Source organism: Athene noctua, chromosome 2, assembly GCF_965140245.1.
Source record: "Athene noctua chromosome 2, bAthNoc1.hap1.1, whole genome shotgun sequence".
NCBI lineage: Eukaryota > Metazoa > Chordata > Aves > Strigiformes > Strigidae > Athene > Athene noctua.
This window is the reverse complement of record NC_134038.1, coordinates 162610890-162631735: the sequence shown is the minus strand read 5'-3', so window position 1 is coordinate 162631735 and position 20846 is coordinate 162610890. Positions and strand designations below refer to the sequence as shown.

Sequence of the window (20846 nt, the reverse complement as noted above, 5' to 3'; positions counted from 1 at the left end):
TTACAGGGCAAGAAGACACCGTGATGTTCCTGTAACAGGACTTACACTCTGACGTAACATAAACTAAAAATAGCCTGAAAGTACTTAGTTCAAGGAAGAATTCCTTGAAGGTCAATTCAAGCTGACCCTTCCATAGCTATATCCAACTGAAGATACAGCTTACAGTGTAAGTGATATTGCACCTTCAGTGACGCCAAACTGAGGTGAAGGATCTACCTTGTGCTAGCGAGAGGGCTGAAGGGTGTCCAGTACCACCACCCACCTTGTAAGTGCAGAAGTATCCCGTGGTGGGGATATTTTACTTTTATTCACAGAATCATCAAGCTTGGAAAAGACCTTGAAGACTATCTAGTCCAACCATTAACCTCACACTGACCGTTCTCAACTACACCAGATCCCTCAGCGCTGGGTCAGCCCGACTCAAACCCCTCCAGGGATGGGGACTCCACCCCTGCCCTGGGCAGCCCATTCCAACACCCAACAACCCCTGCTGCAAAGAAATGCTTCCTAATAGCCAGTCTAACCCTGGTGCAGCTTGAGGCCATTCCCTCTTGTCCTGTCGCTTGTTCCTTGGTTCAAGCGGCTCATCCCCAGCTCTCTGCACCCTCCTGTCAGGGAGCTGCAGAGGGCGATGAGGTCTCCCCTCAGCCTCCTCTTCTCCACACTAACCCCCCCGGTTCCTTCAGCCGCTGCCCCATTTTGGCAACGTTGTATGTTGCAGTCTGTACACCGAACCGGGAGTACAAATTCTTAGCTACCGCCCGCTTGGTTTGCCCGGGAATCGGATGTCACAGCCCGAAAAGCTTAGCTCAGTTTTGGTTAAGCAGTGAGGTTTTTACACAGGCACTGGAATTAGCGCTGCAACACGTGCCAGGCGCCTCCCCGCTGCCAGTCCAGCCGCCTGCGCCCTGCACACCGAGAAAAGCGGGAGCGGCAGCCTTTCCGCAGGGACTATTTTACGGGACAGGCGAATGGCGGCGGCAGCCCCGGCCCTCAGCCCGGGAAAGCGCGGAGGCGGCGCCAGCGGGGAGGCGCCGGGAACACCCCGGGAACACCCCGAACGGCTCCGCCCGGCGCGGGGAGATGCTTCGTGCCGGGCTGGGAGGAAGGAGCCGCCGGTGTGGCGGGGGGCTGTGGGGGAGCCCCGGCCGCAGGGCTCTGAGCTCCGCCGCCGCCTCCTCCCCGTCTAGCAGGGGCGGTGGGGCGCGGGGCGTCCCCCCGGCAGGTAGCCGCGACGCGCCCTCCTCTTCCTCCTCCTCTTCTCCTCCCCTGTGGCCGCCGGCGGGTCTGCGCCCGCTCCCAGCCCTTCCCCGTCCTTCCCCGGCACCGCGGGGCCTGTGGCGCCGCGGCGGGATCGCGGGGGGGTGGGTGGCGAGCGGGGTCCCGCCGCCGCCGGGTGGCGGAGCGCGGCGGCGGCAGCTGGACTTTGCGCGGCGGTTGCGGCGGGGAGCGGGTCAGCTCTGCCGGCAGCCAGCGGGGGCCGGTGCCCGCTTCCCCTTCTAGGCCTGACCGTTTCAAAGGTTACGACACTCTTTAACTTCGTACAGTGGTTTTTACTGAAGAAAAATAAAACTAAGCTGCCACACAGCCGTTTTTCTCTGGCTTGCAGATTACTCTGCGATTTAATAACGTGGGAAAATACTAACAGTTGCGTTGATTGCATTAGAATCGGAGGAAGTTTGGACTTCTGGTTCCTAAGATGAACGTACCAAGGGCATCCCTTGCCAGGAGTGTACCTACTGATGGAGCATTAACCCACGGTAGTGATAGACTTGATGGTTACTTGCTGCATGTATAAATTAAAAAGTATCGATTTTGCAATCAGAGACAATAGATTTAAGGAGAGGTGTCCTCTGGAGTTGGATGTAATTGGGACGGAATCTATTTACTGCCAACTTGCATTCCTGCAAAAATATTAAATGTGCTAATCAGCTCTCAGTGCTCTCTTCTGTCACAGGTATAAAGGAAAGCTTTTTTTTTTCTTTTTTTTTTTTTTTTTTTGACATGTGGCGTGAACATTCTGTTCTGTAGAATGATCTCTCTGTTGGTTGCTTACGCACATTTTTATGTTAGACCACCCTTGGGACAACCTGCCAGGCTTAACTAAAGAGTTTAAATCCTATTGAGAGTGAGTGGGTCTCTTTTACTTTTCATCAAATTATTTACAAGAGATACATCTGACTATCTAATTTACAGTAAATTTGAGCAGCGTGGCAATAAAGAATTTACAAATAGGATATAATTAGCTGGGCAAGTGGATTTTTCTTTCTATCACCAAGTTACTGGAACAATTAAAAGCAAAAATACAAGAGAAAAATGTGAGCTCGCATTTTAGAGAATTTAGACTATTGAGCCAGAATTCCAACAAAAAACACTCTGTGGGAAATGTTTAACTTTGGGTATGTGCCTGTTAAGAAGCTAGTAAGGAGAGGGGAAAAAAAAAACAACAGACTGGGACGTGCTGGTCAGTACGGATCAATTCTGATCTCTTCTGCTCATTTGTGGTGTGGTTTTTTTTCTTTTTGTTCCTCCAATAAGGGGTTGGTAGTGCTCTGGTACTCGGGATCAGTGTACCAGAGCTGCTGGTTCTCTAGCAGTCCAAAGTCTTTCTATTGTAATTGTTTCAGCAAATTAGTGTCTTGCTGGAATGCGAATCTAGGTCCTCTATGTTTTCTTTGGTGAATATTTGTGCGCTTCTGGTTTGAAGAGACTAACGGGGCTATTTTTTCTCAGATTTTCAAAAGCAAGCTTTTGATACCTTTCTAGCATTTCTTTGTCATTGTGGACATGAGTGTTATTTATCAGCATTAAGAAAAAATAATTCACAATGGTCTGTTTGTCTCTGAAACAACAATGGTACTCTCCTGTTGTCTTCCAACTGTAGCAGAGGCCTAATCCCTGAATGGAGCTGTTACCCATAATGTGAGTGATACGGTAATTGGTAAGGGTTCATCAGTTTTAGTTACGTATAAATGAATATTTACAGGCTAACACTTTATAGGCTTCTTTGAGAAATATCTTTATGGTTTCCTGTAATTCAGCCAGCCCCAGGTAGAGAACCTGTTGGCTCTGAAAAGTTGCTGCTGTTCTGGTAGTGTGTCAGTAACGCTAAACGCTAGTTCAGGAGGAGAATAAGTGAGCCTTTGAGTGAGACAGCGCATCTTTAAAAGCTGTGGAAAGAATAGAGGAAGATGGACCCTTTTTGTTAACTAAAATGAGATAGATATATGTGTTTTTAAGGAGCTGTGCTCTTCAGTAAAGCTGTTGTGTACATATTTTCTGTAAACACAGAGTAATGCCATTGTGAAGCACATGGTGCACTCAGTTCTTTAAGAGACAAACATATGCTTAAGTGTTTGCTCAACTAGAGCCAGCTTGATAAAATAGAGGTTACGTTGGAGGATCTGTGGTGGTTACTGGGCACTAGCACAAGCTTTTGCCCACACCTGAAACTTTCACTGAGGTGTGCAGCGCTGAAGAGAGGTGGCAGCCTGAGGTTTCCTAAAGGCTTTGAAATGTGCAAGATACGTGGCCACTCCTAGATGAGCACATTTCCAATGTGCTGCTTGGTCTGCATATTGTATTAAAAACTAAAGCCTGTTAAACCCAGATCCCTCTGGAGTGATTGCTAATAACCGAGGAAGATGTCTCGAAGAATGGGTTGCAAGTGTTCTCACTGAGTACAGTGAATGAAAACATTTTAGCAGAAGCCTTGAATTCCCAGTGCTGCTTCATATCTCTATAGCTTTTTTATTATATATACACCTTTCTGTATCCATCTCTTTACCGTATATTCAGTAAGGGAGGAGGAAGAGTTATGGGGGTGGCAGAAGGGTGGCGGCTCGGGTCTGATGGAGGGAGTGTGGAGCAGGTACCACAGGCATTCGCTGCTCCATGGCTCCGGAGATGCACCACACTGCCCTGCGTGCTTTGAGGGGCTGTGGTTCTTTTCTCCCTCCTGGTCTGTAAAAAAGTTTATGCTTGAATTCATGGGGGTTCTTGTGTTCATTTTTCCCCATGTTTTATATCTTTCTCTTACCTGGACAAACACCAAAAAGAGATGCAAAAATTGTCTAATTTTGTGGTGTTACTGGCCAGGTGTTGGGTTGGTGTTTTTGTTTTTTTTTTTTTTTGGTGGTATGAGACCATTTTCCAAGTAGTAGTGAAATTACCTTCCATGTGGGGTGGTGTGAAGTGTTTGCATCCCCAGTCTGCATTTAAAGACACTGAATTAGCAGAAAACAACCCAAGGTCACCCGAGACATAGGTGGCAAACCTGTGGTCTGGACTGTGAGATTGCTTGCTCTATGATGCTTATTGCCATTGCTGTTTCTTAGAGCTAGTGAGGTTGCAAAGGGTGAGGCAAAGCAGGAAAGCATTGTGATTTTCTAGTGGTTATCTTGCATGTGTGACTGCCATTGAATGTTAAAGATGGAAGGTGTATTTCTTTGGTTCCTATATTCTGTCTTCAGTTTTGTAACCTCTTTTTTTTGAAATGCAGATGCTCTTTTTGTGTGATGCAAAGTGCATAGGTCTACACAGGTCAAAACACTTTGTTGAGGATGCTGTGCTTCACGTTGGTCTGCTACCCATTAACTTTAGTTTGTGAAATTCTGATAGTTGCTATGCTTTTATCAGATCTTTCTTCATATTAGTTTTTAAAAGCCATATGAGTGTTTATGGAAGGCACATATAAAAATATCTCTAAAATGTAGCTTTATTGTAGGTATTTAGAATAGGTTCTGCAATATTAGCCATAAGGTTTTTCAACTTTGCAAGTCTACTCTTGACAACCTACCTATGTAGAAAGGTTTATTATCCCTTATTTGGGGAGGAAGATGAGGGAGGAGATGGGAGTGTCATAAAATCAGCGTTTCAGACAAACGATGAGAAATGTGTCTCACAAAAAAGAACTGAAGAGTAAGTTACTGTTTTCTGTTTCTTGTCAGGTGCTAGTAATGTAAAGCCATTGGATGGTGTGAAAATTCTTGATTTAACAAGGTTTGTGTTTTGTCTGTAATTTGGAACAGCCTGTCTAGATCCAAATATTCTGATAGGAAAAACTAAGAAAACAATCTCATTTTAATATTACAGGGTGCTTGCAGGGCCCTTTGCCACAATGAATTTGGGAGATCTAGGGGCTGAGGTTATCAAAGTGGAAAGACCAGGTAAGATTTTTTTATTATCTATTTTAGATATAAGAAGAATGTGGGGTAGTTTAACAAATACTTGTTTTACTATTTTTAATAATACGTGACTGAAAATGCAAGACTGAAAGCTTTTGAAAATATATAGAAAGGCACTGTGTTTATTTGGTGACGGTGTGTTTTTGGTGGCAGTGTGTGTATGGTATTGTGCTAAGAAGAAATTAATTTTGTAGCTATTTGTATATTTTTTGAGCCAGCAGTCTTTAGGTTTTGGTAACATTTTATATCTCGTACTATTTCTGACACGGTAGAGAACTAGTTATTAGTAGGTTTGCTTATATATGTATGATCTTGGATAATTTTATATAGAAATACACCTTACTACTCAGGATTAGAATACTGATAAAATGACAGGCACTATAATTTTGGAAACAGGAACTTCACCTTCTGTTTATATTTTTATTATTACAAGTTAAAAAGGTAGTATGAGCATTTAAAAAATATATATGTTGTTTGTTAGCACTGTTTTTGTGTAGTATCATACAGATCCTAGCGGGAACGGCAAGCATTCTGACTGGTGGAGTATAAGGTGACTTGGCATACTATATCAACTTTATCCTGAGAATAGTTTTAATATTATAGTAAAGTTTCAGGTTGTTAATTAAAAATTACCTCGTCAGAGAAATCTTTCTTTGGAATTGTGCAAAGCAAACATAAGTAAAGATACAACTACCTCATGCAGAAAATAATAGCCCAGGATCTGATATTCCTGTATGGGTGGAGATGGGAGTTCATTGGAAAGGGAAGATTTCTGAATTTGCATGAAAATCTTCATGCTGGTGCTGAAAGTGTCTGAGGTTAACGAGCTTCGAGTGTGTGTTTTCAGATGCAGAAACTTGTGTAGCTCCTTCTGAGTCTGATTGGATTTGGGTAATTAGTTTCATAAGTAGAATTTATTTTATTTTTGTGTATTGTAGCTTAACACAATGGTTTTCTTTTTCCACTCAGCACATGCACTTATTCAAAGAGTTGTTGAGGATTCAGTAGTGGTAAAAAATACTTCATTCTTATGGAATAATTACACTTTTTAGTTCATAAGACCATACAAGAAGAGTAACAAATTGCATGGCATTCAGTTCTTTTTTTAGAAATATTCCCTGCATTTGGCTTTCAGTTTTATGCATCGTTATGCATTTGAGGCATGTATTTCTGCCATAGCAGCTGCATGTTGTGATGTTGTGCATTTTCTTCTTCTTTAAGTTTCCATGTTTTAAGTTTCTCTCTTCTGGTGTTATTATTAGTTTTGAAAAGAGCTGTTGAAGGTAATTACACACTTGATATACTAAAACACATCACATTCCCTATATTTTATTCTAAACAGGAACTATTGAATGTTTGAACATTTAACAACATGCAATGTCTAACAAAAGTTTTGGCATGTCAACCTATGGGTCATCCTTAATCACTCACTATTATTTCAAATGCTTTCACTTTTGTGACAGAGCAAAAGCTGCATCAATTTTTTTTCTATCAGATGAGTCTGACAGTGATATTATTCCAGGTATCTAGGTAGTAGGAGTGGAGCAATGTCAGGAATCAAGTATGAAGTAATGGTTTTGGAGATTTTCATTCCAGCTCTTACGAGTTTTGTTTTGTGATTGAAGGAGAAGGGCAGCCTGAGAATTCTGAATTTAAAACATTTCAGAATGTGAGTAAATAGCTCGTCCTGTGAGAAGGTGTCTACTTTCACAGGAGTATTAATCCATAAAGGGTAGTAGCCACATTAGTGTCCTACATGTAAAATATTACTGAAATGTTTTGTTTTGTAGGGCTTCAAAGTGGTAATATACAGAAGAGATACCTTTTTTTTTTTCTTCCCCCAGCATTCCCAGTTTAACCCAAATAGTTCTCTGAGGTACTGAACAGTACAAATAATGATGAATAATTTAAATGTTTGTGTTAACTTCTACCACAGTTGATCTTAAATGGCTTAAGACTTTGTGTTACCATAGTGTATAGCATAATTATGACAGTGGCTGTATTGTGTTAGACTAAAGGTCCTTCAGCTTGTTTCTGTATCTATGCTAGTACCAAAGAGTCTTCTGTGTTGCCTCACTAAGGAAAGTTTTCACTCACATGAAGTTAACAAGTAGATAAAGTCTAGATACTGAAATAAATATAGGAGTGTGCATGCTTGCTAGCACTCAGAGTGATGATTATATCTGAATTTAAATTTAGCTTTAATTCTAATTAAAATAGATTGCCAGTCTTAGTTTTAATTCTAATTAAAATAGATTGCCAGTCTTCGTGACATTTAAAGGTTTAAAGTTGGAAATTAAGGATAAATCATACAGCAACATCAATGTCTGCAGCAGCTTTAATGCCATCTTGCCTTTCTGTAAGGCAGGAGCATTTCTGGAAGGGCTGGAGGTGGGGGTTTGCACCAGCTACAGCTAGCGCTGCTTTCTGTTGGTATTCTACAGCATGCAGCTTAGCAAGTTGTGGCTCATCAGTGCAGGGCAAAAGCTCCCACTAAATTCTTCTGAATTGCCTAAAACAATGCTATGGTAGCTCTGCTTTAGTTAAAAAAACAAGCAAACCTTCTTCCCCTCCAATAACCCCTAAAACCTAACCCACAAAAAAACCCAATCAAAAACCCCACAAATATATTGGTGGTCTCTGGCTGTATATTAATATTTTAAAGCCTAAAAGTAACCCTAGCACTAGCAAACACTGTTCTCACTTTGCTTAATCACGCTCACTTTTAGATTTTTTTTGACACAAATATCCTAATATAAAACTAATTTTTGTCCTGCCTGCTAAGTGAAGCTTAGGTGGTTTAAATATGACACTGGAGGAAAACTTTTTATTCTTTTTATTTATTGGCAGTGTGTTTTTGGACAACTCTGAAAATGTGATGATATTTCTTTCAGGAGCTGGTGATGATACAAGAGCCTGGGGGCCACCTTTTGCTGGAACAGAGAGTGTTTATTTTCTCAGTGTCAACAGAAATAAAAAGGTAAATGGAACACTGTAACGAACATTAACCTGTGTTTTCTGTAATTACAACTGAAGACGTAACACTTCTTTGATTCTTAACATGTATAATGGAGCAATAGTTACACCAGCCTTCAGTTATGATGAATAAATTTCAGGAGAAGAATGAAGAGTTCTTTTGAACAAAAAAGGCTTCAAACCTCAGGCGTGGTGCTTTGGTCAGCTGAGGCAAATTCTGAAGGCAGGAGTCATTCTGCCAGACCTCAGGTGCTGTTGCAAATTGCCTGAAAATGAACCTGGCTGAAAGTAAAGGTTATTTTATTTAAAGGATTATTTTTGTCAGGTGCATCAGCTCAGCTGCCCTGCATCAGCTGGAGCTGGAGGAGAGCAGGCATCATACCATGGTTAGGTTGGCTGAAGGTAGCTTGGGAAACTTCAGGATTTAGATGAAGTTTCATGATGTGCTTGAGCTGTTTAAAGGCTTGTGGCCATTGAAACAAATGTTTCTGGTGTCCCCGTCTGTACTGGCAGTAGTAGGTGCTGTGCAAACATGCAGTGAACAGACTGCAGTGCAACTCCCAGCTGGACATCTGTCAGATGTTTTTGGTGCTTCTCTGATCCATTATCAAGATAGTTCAGCTTGCTTTACCCGCAGAATATTTTTTTGCAGGGGGAGGTGGGGTGTTTGTTAAAATTTATTTATTTGATTGTAGTGTGAAACTTGACTGTTGTTATCTTTAGAAGAGGCTGATAATCCCCAGAAGGGGCTTTCACATAAATGACAGGTGGGTTTTTTTTTATCCGCAGAGTATAGCCATCAACATGAAGGATTCCAAAGGAACAAAGCTAATCAGAGAGGTAGGTTTCGGTAGCGTGCAACCTGTGCCTATTTTATATTATTTTGATCCTGAATAATAAAGAATAAACTATCTTCACTTGAAGTATTAATTTGATTTCTGATAATTAAAAATATGTACGTGTCCAGTAAATTTCTTATGTAGCCTCTGTACTCTGTGCTTTTGGACTCAATGCTCAGTGTAATTTCTAATGATTTTTAAATATAAAAGGTACATGAAAACATCATCAGAAGCTTCAAATGAAATATTGTGAGTAAAAGGTCTAACAGCTTAGTGCTCTCCTTTTAATGTTGCGGTATATGATCTTGCTGTACTTCTTGATTATAAAGATTTAAGCTGGACTGATCTGATGAAGTCAGTGAGCAGCTTACAAAGAGGACATACTGGGTTCCAGTATTTGCAGGCTTTTGAATGTTACAGTGTATTCATGACTTGAGCTGCTGTGTATCTTTGAGAAATACCGTCTTGTAGGTCAAACTTAGTATTTGTTGGGTTTTGTTTTGGTTTTTTTTTTTTTTTAGTATTTGAGTTCAGAATGTAAAGGTCTTTTAAGGGTGATCCATTTTTTCTATTGAAAAATTAATAAAAGCACCACATTTCACATTCTGTGAAACTTGTGTTTTGTCATCCCTTTTTTGATCTTGAGAAACAGAAGACCTGCTATTGGCTCGTGCTGTGTTTTTAGCCCTGCAGAACTAACACATTGAAGAGGGTGAGCTGGCTTCTGTTACTGTTTCAATCAGTTCCAAGCATTTTTTCACAGTGGGACTGTATGTGGCCTGCAATAAGTGGAATTTGTCTGGTATTATTTTTTGTTGTGAATATTGCATTAAATGGAAATAGGTTGTCTGATACTTTTGACCATTTTCCTTTACTGTCAGCTGTGTATAGATACTACATAAGCAAATCTTTGGAGTTTGTAAGCCCAGGATTCTGCAGTGCCTTTTCTCTTTGCAGAATGGAACTATTTATTGTTGATTTGTTATGAAGCTGTATGTTTATCTTGTAAAGGTTTTGGAAACAGACACTGTAATTTGGAATAATTTTGCATGGTAGAACACAGATGTGGTTTTGGATAAACTAGTCAGATTCTAAATAAGGGCTATGAAGATTGTTCCTCTCGCATAAGAAGACTAGCTTGTTATTTGACCTTTAAAAATGGTGAAAGGAAAAACTATGCAAGATGTCCACTGATTCTATGTATGTGGGCTGGACCTGTTTGAAGAATTAAGGGCAGCTGGGCCTATGAGTCAGGATGAGCTGGAGAAAAGACAGCTTTAGTGTAAGCTTTTTATGTGATTTCCACTATTTGTGGTTAGGAAGTTCCCTTTTTCTCATCTTGACATCTGGGCAGGAAGATTGCTACTTGATTCTGGTTTTAAATGTGTAACTTTCTGCCTGCAATGTGGAGAACCTTTCTATGGTCTGTGGAGTTGAACAGCTGGTGACTTAAGAATTTGCAATATAACCTTTGTGCTTGAGGCTCAGGTGCCTGGTTGTGTTCAAATCCCACATAATTTTAAATTCAGAGCAGCACCTTTCTTCTCCCTCATTTGTCATGCAAGAGCAGCATCCTCTCTGTCAGCTCAGTGCCGGGCTTCCCACCCTTTTCCTACAGGTAAGCTCTCTTGTACCACTGTAATGTGGAGCTATCATGATGCTGAAGATAGGATAGCTGGCAGTAAGAGTACTCAGAGCTACAGATAAATGGTTTCTGCCAGCAGCAATATTAATTTTTCCCTTAGCTGTCACTGAAATAGTCACGTATGTATGAAAATTACTTCCTAAGACGTGTTGTTAGGGAATTTCTAGTGCGAGAACTACCTCTGTTAGATACTTACCATGCTAGCCGTGGAAATGAGGAGATTTCCTGTGACAAAGTAATTTCTTATAGTTTCTATTCTTTAATAAAGTTGTTTTCATAACCACTACAGCTTTTTGTTCCTTAAATCAATGGCATCCCTGTCTGTGATATAGCAACATTGTGGTCTGAGGTGATGAGGCATTACTGAACTGTGACTCTACTTGTGGAGTTGTTCTTCATTCTGCTTGATTTAGGGTGATAGTTTTTGGAAGTATTCGGTGCTGAGGGCTTGACATTCTATTATTGCATCTCCAGTGGAACCAGAATATAACTTATGTTTGGAGTTTTGTCAAAAAAGAACGTTATCTATAACAGGCTTTTGTTTTCAGTTGTCTCCTGGTAACATCAGGACAGTTGTGTATATAATTGAGCATTACTCAGCAATGTGTTTGTTACTATGAAAAGTAGTGTTCATGTCTATAAAGCAATTGATGGCAAGGAGAAATTCAAGTTTGTGACACTAGTTACTCATAGATAAATATGTATTGAGTCCCGAGCCTAAGCCCTACAAAGAAAAATAATAAGTTTGTAATTTGTTTATTAAGAAAGGTAGCATGGCTAGAATAAATTTTGTTTCCCCCTCTTGTAAATTCCATATGGATAGAAGCAGGCAAATCTCAGAATCTAGAATCATATTAAAAACAAAGAAGTAGAGAGTCTTCAGATATGACAAAAGCACAGCCTTGATAATTCAGCTATTAATATATACCAGTAGTATCAAGTGAGCTGAAAAAATCAGGACTCCTGTCTGCTTTTCTTCCTATGTCACAGCACTACAAAATACTTGTCCAAGGGTCTGCTCTTTCTTAATTACGCTGTTACATGATTCCCACAAAACTATTCTTTAGTCTTCTTTTTTTATGTTTCTTTATTCTGTGTCACTTTAAGCCCTGTCTTCCTTCCTAATGCTTTTGGCTCACTGTTAACTGCCTTCCAAATATTTGTATGTGTTCTTGAATGAAAATTATTTTTTCTCTTCAGTGATGGTATCTGCACCAGTCCCATGCTCTGACATCCTTATGTTGTAGTATGACTCAGTATCTCTTTAGAGCATTATTCAGCAGTTATTATCAGAAGCTCATTTTAAGAACCCTGAGGATACCTTTCTCCTGAGTATTTAGCCATAACTAATTAAGTTTTCTGTTTTTCATGAAGAATTTGGGAGAATTCAGTTTGCTGGGAGGTGATGGCACTCCTTCTTCCTTTTCATTACCTTTAGCTGATAGGTCAGCGTGTCTTACGCATGCTTTCTCACTCGATATCCACACAATTCACACACAAATACGTATTTGTGTATATATGTTTATATGTGTGACTGCATATTTTCCTCTGTGTGGAGTTTTATAAAAACCAAAAAAACCCACCAAATCCCCCAACCCCAAACAAAACCTCCAAATCTTATGAATAGTTTGCTTTATCAAGTTAATAGCATCATTATTTGTTATTGTTATTCAATTTAATGACTACTTGGGCATGCACGATGCCTTTTTTCCTTTCCTGAGGTATAGATGTTGAGCACGTCAGTGTCCTATCTGGAGTACATAGTATTCTAACTCACATCTGTGTTGTATTGTTCTGTTAGTAGAGCTTAAAACACAAGTGATGTGTTCAGAGGACTTGTAGGACATGAAGTGTGAAATTTCAGTTGACAGTGGACTCAAAACCCCATGGAGACTGAAAAATCCCTTTGAGCTTTAAGAACATACAGTTTTTTTGGATCGGACTCTGAATGGCAGAAGCCTGGGTGCCTATGCTTTGTTCAGTGAGCATGGAAGAATGTACTATAGACAGACTGCCGCCTTTATGCATTAAAGACTATTTCCAAGTGTCATGAACACTTCAGTGGCAGAGCTGGCAAAGCACCTAACAGGATGTTTTGAAAAATCACGTTTGTTTCTCTTTGAGAATATATACGCTGCCAAACTGGGCCCACTGAGTCCTCACCTAGCACTGTCGTCATCCCATGTGTGTTGCCCAGTGCAAAGGTGTGGTGCTTTCTGACCTGTGTGTCATGCTTTCTTCCTCAGTGGCTTGTAGGAGATGATGGTTCTTCAGTATGAGACGGACAGCAGCTCTCAAACCATTTTAGCCCATACAATCACTGTAAATTGGATAGGTTATAGAATCACAGTGAAAGCAATGCACAAGTTCCAGCTGATTTTCTCTTGAATGAATTAAGCTAAGGCCGTAGTGCTACCAGTTTGAAAAGTATTTCTGTATGAACTGTGAAGGATTTAAATAGAAAATAAAGCCCCCTTAACTTTATTTTTCATAAAGGCATAGTATTAAAGAACAAATAGCTTGCCCCTATTGTGTTCCCCTTACCTTACTTTGGTGGCTTGATCTTAATCCTGCACAGAGGATTAAGAAGGCTGTAGACCTGACTGACCTAATTTTGTTTTTACTAGCAATTGCTTTAGCTCTGTGGAAAACTGGATCTTCTTGAGAACCTTCTAGTGACAAACACGTATTTTTTAATTACTTACACAAAGTTATATTCTGTTCACTTCTATGGAATAATGAATTAAACCAACCAGCTGTCCACTTTGAAACCCAGCAATGCTTATTAAGAATCTTGACTGTTTCCCATTTTAGTATAGTCCTACAGGTTCTTGACATAGCCACTTTAAAAATACTTAATAACCTATTTTAAGATGCACTTTTACTGTATGCTGAACTCAGTTTCTGTAAATGTTATTGTCTCTTCTGTGCATCCAATTAAAACATTCGTAAGTTGTGTGCTGCCTTGTCTGAATAAGAGTCAGTTTCTGTCTTTCCTGTTAAATGCTTGCTGGCTTGGCAGCTTCTTTGGCCTTGAATTCAGCTGAAGAGCCAACACGTAAGAATGAAAATGCTTGTAATTGCTGTTATGATGACATTAGTTTATAGAATTATAGAATACACTTTTATATATTAATCAGACAGCAACTTCATAGTGTCAGAGAATGTGACTCTCAGATGCAAATAGCATTAAGAAACTAAATGGTTTAGGTTCTGCTTAAAGTGCACAAACATATGTGCCTGTCAGGGAATAGTTTCTTAAATTCCTGGTGGGGCAGGGAGGAACTAAGCAAAAAACCCTACAACTCCCCCAAGGCATACATCTTTCTTTTAACGTGTAGTTCTATTGGTTCAGGAAGTCTTAATTAGTCTTATTGAAACGTGTGTGTGTATATATATATATATATCTATAACTTTTATAAGGAAAAAAGATGTAATTTAAAGCCCATGAAGGTTTTATGTTAATCAGAATGGTTTGGGTTGAAAAGGACCTTAAAGACAATCTAGTTCCCACCCCTCTGCCACGGGCAGGGACACCTCCCACTAGCCCAGGTTGCCCAAAGCCCCGTCCAACCTGGCCAACTGCCAGGGAGGGGGCAGCCACAGCTGCTCTGGGAAATCTGTGCCAGTGTCTCACCACCCTCACAGGGAAGAATTTCTTCTTAATACCTAGTCTGAATCTACCCTCCTTCAGTTTAAAAGCGGTACCTATGGTCCTATCACTACATTCCCAGATACAGAGTCCCTCCCCACCTTTCCTGTAGCCGCTTTAAGTACTGGGAGGCTGCTGTAAGGTCTCCCTGGAGCCTTCTCTTCTCCAGGCTGAACACCCCCAACTCTCTCAGCCTGTCCTCACAGGGAAGATGCTCCAGACCCTGATCATCTTTGTGGCCTCCTCTGGACTCGGTCAAGGAGGTCCTTGTCCTTCTGATGTTGGTGTCCCCAGAGCTGAACACAGCACTGCAGGGGGGGGTTTCTCACGAGAGCAGAGTAGAGGGGGAGAATCCCCTCCCTTGACCTGCTGGCCACGGTGCTCTGGATGCAGCCCAGGACACAGTTGGCTTTCTGGGCTGCGAGCTCACATTGCTGGCTCATAGTTTTCTGTCCATTAATACCCCCAAGTCCTTCTCCTCAGGGCTGCTCTCAGTCCAATTCTCGCCCAGCCCGTGCTTGGGATTGCCCCGACCCATGTGCAGGACCTTGCCCTTGGCCTTGTTGAACTCCATGAGGTTTGCACGGTCCCACCTCTCCAGCCTGTCCAGGTCCCTCTGGATGGCACATCCCTTCCCTCCAGCATGTCAACTGTGCCGCACAATTTGGTGTCACTGGCAAACTTGCTGAGGGTGCACTTGATCCTCCTGTCCATGTTGCCAACAAAGATGTTAAACAGCGCTGGTCCCAGCACTGATCCCTGAGGAATGGCACTTGTCACTGCTCCCCACTCAGACATCGAGCTGTTGATCGCAACTCTGAGTGTGACCATCCAGCCAACTCCTTATGCACCAAGGGGTCCTTCCAGCAAACCTATGTCTCACCAATTTACAGACGTGGTGGTTGTGTGGGACAGTGTCAAATGCTTTGCATGAGTCCGTCTACTTAAATGATCTTTAACATCAGTAGATTTTTGGACTTGGTAATTCATTTAGATCTGATGGGGAAAGTCACATTGCAGAGCTTGACAGCACTATTCTAATTGAGATGACTTTAAGGTGTTCATTTTAACTAATAAAATTTTTGGGTTCCCTATTCTGGTTCTACATACAAGAAGTGAGCTATATGATTTCAGTTACAGTAATTGTAATCAATGATTTTAAAATGAAAAACAATTTATAAAATTATTTCTAAGGTAGAGAAAGTGTGAGGAAAAAAGATGCATTCTTTCTTGTTTTTCTCAAGTGATTTGCGGGTATAAAGGTTATGATTGTTCTGTAAAATATTGTCAAGTCTTGGGAAACTCATGTGATACTGATTCTATAACTATTTTATAGTTTTGTCTAGTCTTTTTAGGATTTTGACAGTTTTCTTTCTGGATACACAGTATCTCTAATATGTAGTTTGCAGAGATGCACGGTCTAACAGGACAAAAAATATCTGTCCAGGTTTGTAAGTTTTGTTTTGTCAGAAAGACTCGAACCATTTTGATTAGTGAGATTTTTACATTAAGTTACATGTGGAATTTATTGAACTCTTGGAAGCTCATTAACAAATCTTACTCATCCTTTTCTTTCTAAAGCTTGCAGCGGTGTCTGATGTTTTTGTGGAAAACTACATCCCTGGGAAACTGGCTGAAATGGGTCTAGGTTATGAAGACATTAAAAAGATTGCTCCTCACATAGTGTACTGTTCAATAACAGGTATTTTAATTTCCATTACTTGTGTTCATTATTTCCTTTTTTCCAGTCATCTTGTTATAAAAATCATGTGGTTGTATGGAAGTATATTATTTTGATGTCAGTTAAGATAATTGAAAAACTAGGTGAGTTTGACTGTTTCATTCAAAAACAGGTATAGAAAAATTGGGAGGCAGCAACCATGTCAGCAGTTTGTAAGCTGTTCGACAGTGGCGTTATCATGCCAGCCTGACATGTTCCTGTTGACTTCAAATGAGCTAGGGTTGGCTGAGCTCCTTGGATTTTGCTTTGAACTAGTTGAAAACTCAGATTATTTTTATTTTTCTCCAGCAGTTTTGCTGTATCAGTTTACATATTGCAGGTTTCCAATCTCAGTGTTCTTTATTACACTGAATCATCTGTCTCTTTTACAAGTGAGAAGTTATACGTTCATGGAAGTTTTACATTACTTTGCTACGGTCTATCACCTGGTAACTGAAACGTTAGGGGAGTTGTAGGTACTTGATAAGTGCTGGGAAGAATGAAAGGAAAGTAGACATACGAATGTCAAGAACTGCATACATGTAAAAATAATTTTAAGTCTGAAGAACTGCTCAAAAACCACCCCAAAAAATCTTGATCAGGCACTAAAATTAAAGGATCTGTGCATATGAAGTCTGCTGCTAAAGTACACTTAAATTAAAATACAGATATTGCAGATATTTGTAGACTGGTTTAAAATCTTACTTACAAACCTATTATGCCTCAATTTCTGAAGAATAAATGGCTTTGGCCTTTTTAGTTACTGCGTACTGATGTCATTTAATAAGAACCAAATAGATTTTTAGTCTGTTGGGATGTATTTATCATGTTTGTGTGGCATATGTCTGAAGAAGACAGGAGCAGAAAAGCAATTACATTCAGGGCTTGCTGAGAATCTCTTTGTTTAAATACATCTTTAGGTTGGTCAATGGCTAGTTACCACAATGTTTTACACATTTACTTGTGCATGTAATCTCAGCTGGAATCTGTCAAGTGGTTTTTGCTTTTTTCCCTGTTGTTTAGTTGCTGTACCCATAATTAATGAAATAGAATAAAAATTATATCCAAGCTACAGTTTACGTGAGGCCTTTCATTTGGTAAATCTGTTTTTCCGTTCACACTACATGTCAGCTTTTTGAATGCTTTTGTATTTTACTGATAATAGACAAAAACCTTACTTGAAGTGGGATCCTAAGAAAAGATACTCTTTAATTTCACAGAAACATAGAATTGAAAGTACCTCTTGAAACCACCTAGTCTAACCCCCCTGCTCAGGCAGGGTCAGCTACAGCAGGTTTCTAAGGACTGTGTCCATCTGGGTTTTGAGGATTTCCACAGCTGCTCTGGACAACCTCTTCCAGTGTCTGATCACCCTCACAGTAAATATTTTCCCATTTCGGGAAAATTTGCCTATGGCCTTGTCCTGTCAGTGAGCATTACTGAGAAGGGTCTGGCTTCCTCTCGCTCATTCCCTCCCACTGGTATTTATAGACATTGCTGAGATCCCCCCCGAGCTTTCTCTTGTTCAGGCTGAAGAGTCTCACTTGTCTTGCCCTCTCATCATGTGTCACACGCTCCAGTCTCAATCATCTTTGTGGCTCTGTGCTAAACTTGCTCCACTAAGTCCATATCTGTCTTGTACTGGGGAGCCCAGAACTGGACACAGTACTCCAGATGTGGCCTTACCAGTGCTGAGTAGAGGGACCTCAGCCTGCTGGTGACACTCTTCCTAATGCATCACAAAATACTGTTGGCCTCCTTTGCTACAAGGATACGTATTTTTGTATGTCCTGTTTAAGCGCTCCCTAACTTCCTCTGCTGAGGGTGAGTCTTCCTTGCTGCATGCTTTCCCTCTAGTCTCAGGACTAGGACTCCCAAGGGCCATCTTTCCTGGGAAATACAGAGACAATGGCAGCATTAAATACCTCTGCTTTCTCCATGTCCTTTGTCACCAGTTTCCCTGCCTCATTCTGCTGTAGGTGCACGTTGTCCCTAGTTGTCTTTCTGTCACTGATTTGCTTGCAGACTCCTTTCTTGTTGCTCTTCCCATCTTTTGCCAAATTCAACTCCAGGTGAACCTTGGCTTTCCTAACTATATACTTGCAGGATCAAACAGCCACTCTATCCTCTTTCTAGGTCACTTACCTCTGTTTCCACCTCCTGCACACTTTCATCTTACAGTTAAAACAAGTTGGACAAAGATCATACAATTTTGCTGTTTAAAGCTTTGTGTAGCACAGAGTTTACACGTAACGAAAAACACATAAATATTAAAAAAATACATAAATACGGAACTAAAGATTTTTTTGTGTTTATTCATTGACAATGATCATTTGAGGTTGAAGGTGTTCAGGAGGTAAGAGCTAAGTGTTGCTTGTCAGGCACCCATAAAACAATTTGTGATCTTAAATTATGGTTCCTTAAGTCTTGGACAGCCAGCAGGTGACAAGGGGTATCTATTTAAGGATGATACATGTTCTAGGAATAAAGACATAAAATCTCTAGTACCCTTTTTTTAAAAAAAGGCATATCAGAAATCAGTTAAGTCTAAGGCAGGAAATATATTAAGCAACAGGCTAGGACCGAATGTACATCTGTCATAGAGAGAGCATGATGGTGTTAGGCAGTAAATTTTCTTTTGTCACAATTGGGCAGAAAACTGATTTAAGAAGAATTTCTGACTGTTTTCTAAAAGCTCTGTATCCTTTGTAGCACCATTCTGTGCTGTGGTTGACTCTACTATGTTCAAATAGCCTTTTTTTTTTTTTTTTGTGAAGGGAAATGGGAAGAGACTAGATGTTTGATGTAGTAATGTCTAGCTTACAAAATCAGTGAAAAGGAGATTAAATTGTTAAAATACTGACTGATAAAAATTGCTTGGATTAGCAGCTCAGATTAAAACATGAAGGCCTGTGGAAAAAGACCAGAAGAACTCTTTTTGTTTTTCCATCACAAATAAGGCTAGACAAACAGCAAAGGAGGTTGGTAAATGCATTAAAGCATCTTTATGATAGCTAGGTTTATGTACACTATAGTTTATTATGGGGAAGGTTAGGGAGTTGCAAGGGTTCAATTTGAGAAACTTTGTTACTCCGAATATCCAATATAAAAGGCTCTTGGAACAAATTGATAAATGAATGTTTGTAAATCACCTGTAGTTGTATATCCAAGTAAGGTGAACTTTTGGTCTGATTCTGTGTTGTTATTAAGACCTGTCATAACTTTGCCAGTGCAAACACACAAACAAAAAAGTAACTGAACATGTCAAGCTGTTCATGTAAACATAGGAATTAAATTCACTTTCCTTTTCTGAAGCAAACAGTGGACCTAACTGGCAATCCTTTGCTTTTGCAAGGCACCTCTCACCCATGTTGTTAGCTATTCATGTTGTTCAAGTGATACGCTTTTTCTTCTGGTTTCTTGGATGTGGAGGCCTATTAAAAATAGTGGGGCTTTGGGTACAGAAATTTGTCTGTAAGCAGTATCTTGGATGTTTTGGCACTGGGCATTGCAATGTTTGACCCAAAACCCAGGTTGATATAAGTTGAGGCATCTGAACTTGGATGGCTGGTTTTGTGAGAGATTGGTGTAGAAAGCAGCTAACTGCCTTCTGAAAGGTCATCAAGAAGTGCTCAGTTCTCCACTCAAAACAGGAGCTGTGCTTGTGGCAATGTAAAAGCATAAGGACTGGTACTGAAGTGGAATGAACTGAGACACACTGAATCTAGTAGGTTCCTGAGAGCTCAGATGTAATATTTCAGATAGGAAGAGGCTGAGAACACAGTCTCAGGTTTTTTAGTAATGCCATAGAAAGTTATGTGTATATAAAATGCCTAGCTAGGAGTATGGAAAATATGAGTTAAGGAAGATCCAAAGAGAAATATTGTTTGTCAGATGTAAGAGGTGTGCTGGCCTAGAACATTGAATTAAATGGACTAGTTGTCTTCCCAAATGTTGGACGTTGTTGAGACAAATTATCTTGGTTACAGCAACTCCTTTTACATCTAAACAGTGGGGTTTCATCCATCATTTGGCATCTCATGTACAGGCTGTGCAAGAGATAATAGAAATATGTTAGTTCTCAAGCCCTTTGCTGTCTGCAAGTCCTGTGAAGGATAATGCATACACAATATAATGTAAATTATGTTCTGAGGTCTTTGAGCAGGAGATTGGAATAGTTTATGCTGTTTAACTCAGCCAGTGTTGAGTATGATTTTTTTTTTTTTAAGGGTGTATTTTATGTATCATAACTATTGTTAACAGGCAAAATTATATTGGTCATTGTTAATGACGATCATGAACCACATTATGCTTTAGATGTGATAATATGTAGAGGCAGACATTTTGGCATAACATTTGATAACAAATAACCAAGAAATAAACATGTCTGGTGTGTCAGAATCAAAGTGTTTTTCCAATTTCTGATTTTTAATTTTCTTACATTCTCTTGTTAGTATACATGCTGAAGACATTATAGCTGGTCCATTAAAAAAATTACAAATGATTACTGGACACTACTTCCTTTATCCATTTAGTTAACTCATTAATGGAACTGTCTGGAATGTTTTAGTTTCTTATTTTTGGAACCATATTACCTTTCAAGTTTAAACTTCATAGTTATGGAATGCAATTAATAAGCAAGTAATTTGAAGGAATCAGTTTCACCCTACATCATAACTTATACAGCAGCTGTGATCAAGATGTCTTTAAGTTTATTGGTTTTTTGGTCTCATTCAGTTATTGAATGCAAGTATAAGTAAATCAAATTGGATATTTAAATTTTTTTAAATTTAGGTGCCATCCAAAAATATGGTAGGTAATTTTCTGA

General features: G+C 40.0%; 1 protein-coding gene across 5 annotated transcripts in view; it reads left to right on the top strand.

Annotated features, from left to right (window-relative positions):
• The first annotated feature begins 933 nt into the window (after positions 1–933).
• SUGCT (succinyl-CoA:glutarate-CoA transferase) overlaps positions 934–20846 on the top strand; it is a 333192-nt gene continuing 313279 nt past the window's right edge. For 2 of the 5 annotated variants that reach the window (XR_012633080.1, XR_012633081.1), the window contains exons 1-6: positions 934–1225; positions 4950–5001; positions 5095–5168; positions 8081–8166; positions 8952–9002; positions 15880–16000. Coding sequence is in view for 3 of the 5 variants with exons in the window: in XM_074898183.1 (XP_074754284.1) it covers positions 1084–1225; positions 4950–5001; positions 5095–5168; positions 8081–8166; positions 8952–9002; positions 15880–16000 (526 nt within the window). In the remaining 2 variants the exon portion in view is untranslated. Of the gene's footprint in view, positions 1226–1918; positions 1958–4949; positions 5002–5094; positions 5169–8080; positions 8167–8951; positions 9003–15879; positions 16001–20846 lie in introns of those variants that run through there. The other 3 variants (XM_074898183.1, XM_074898186.1, XM_074898184.1) reach the window with 3 other exon arrangements.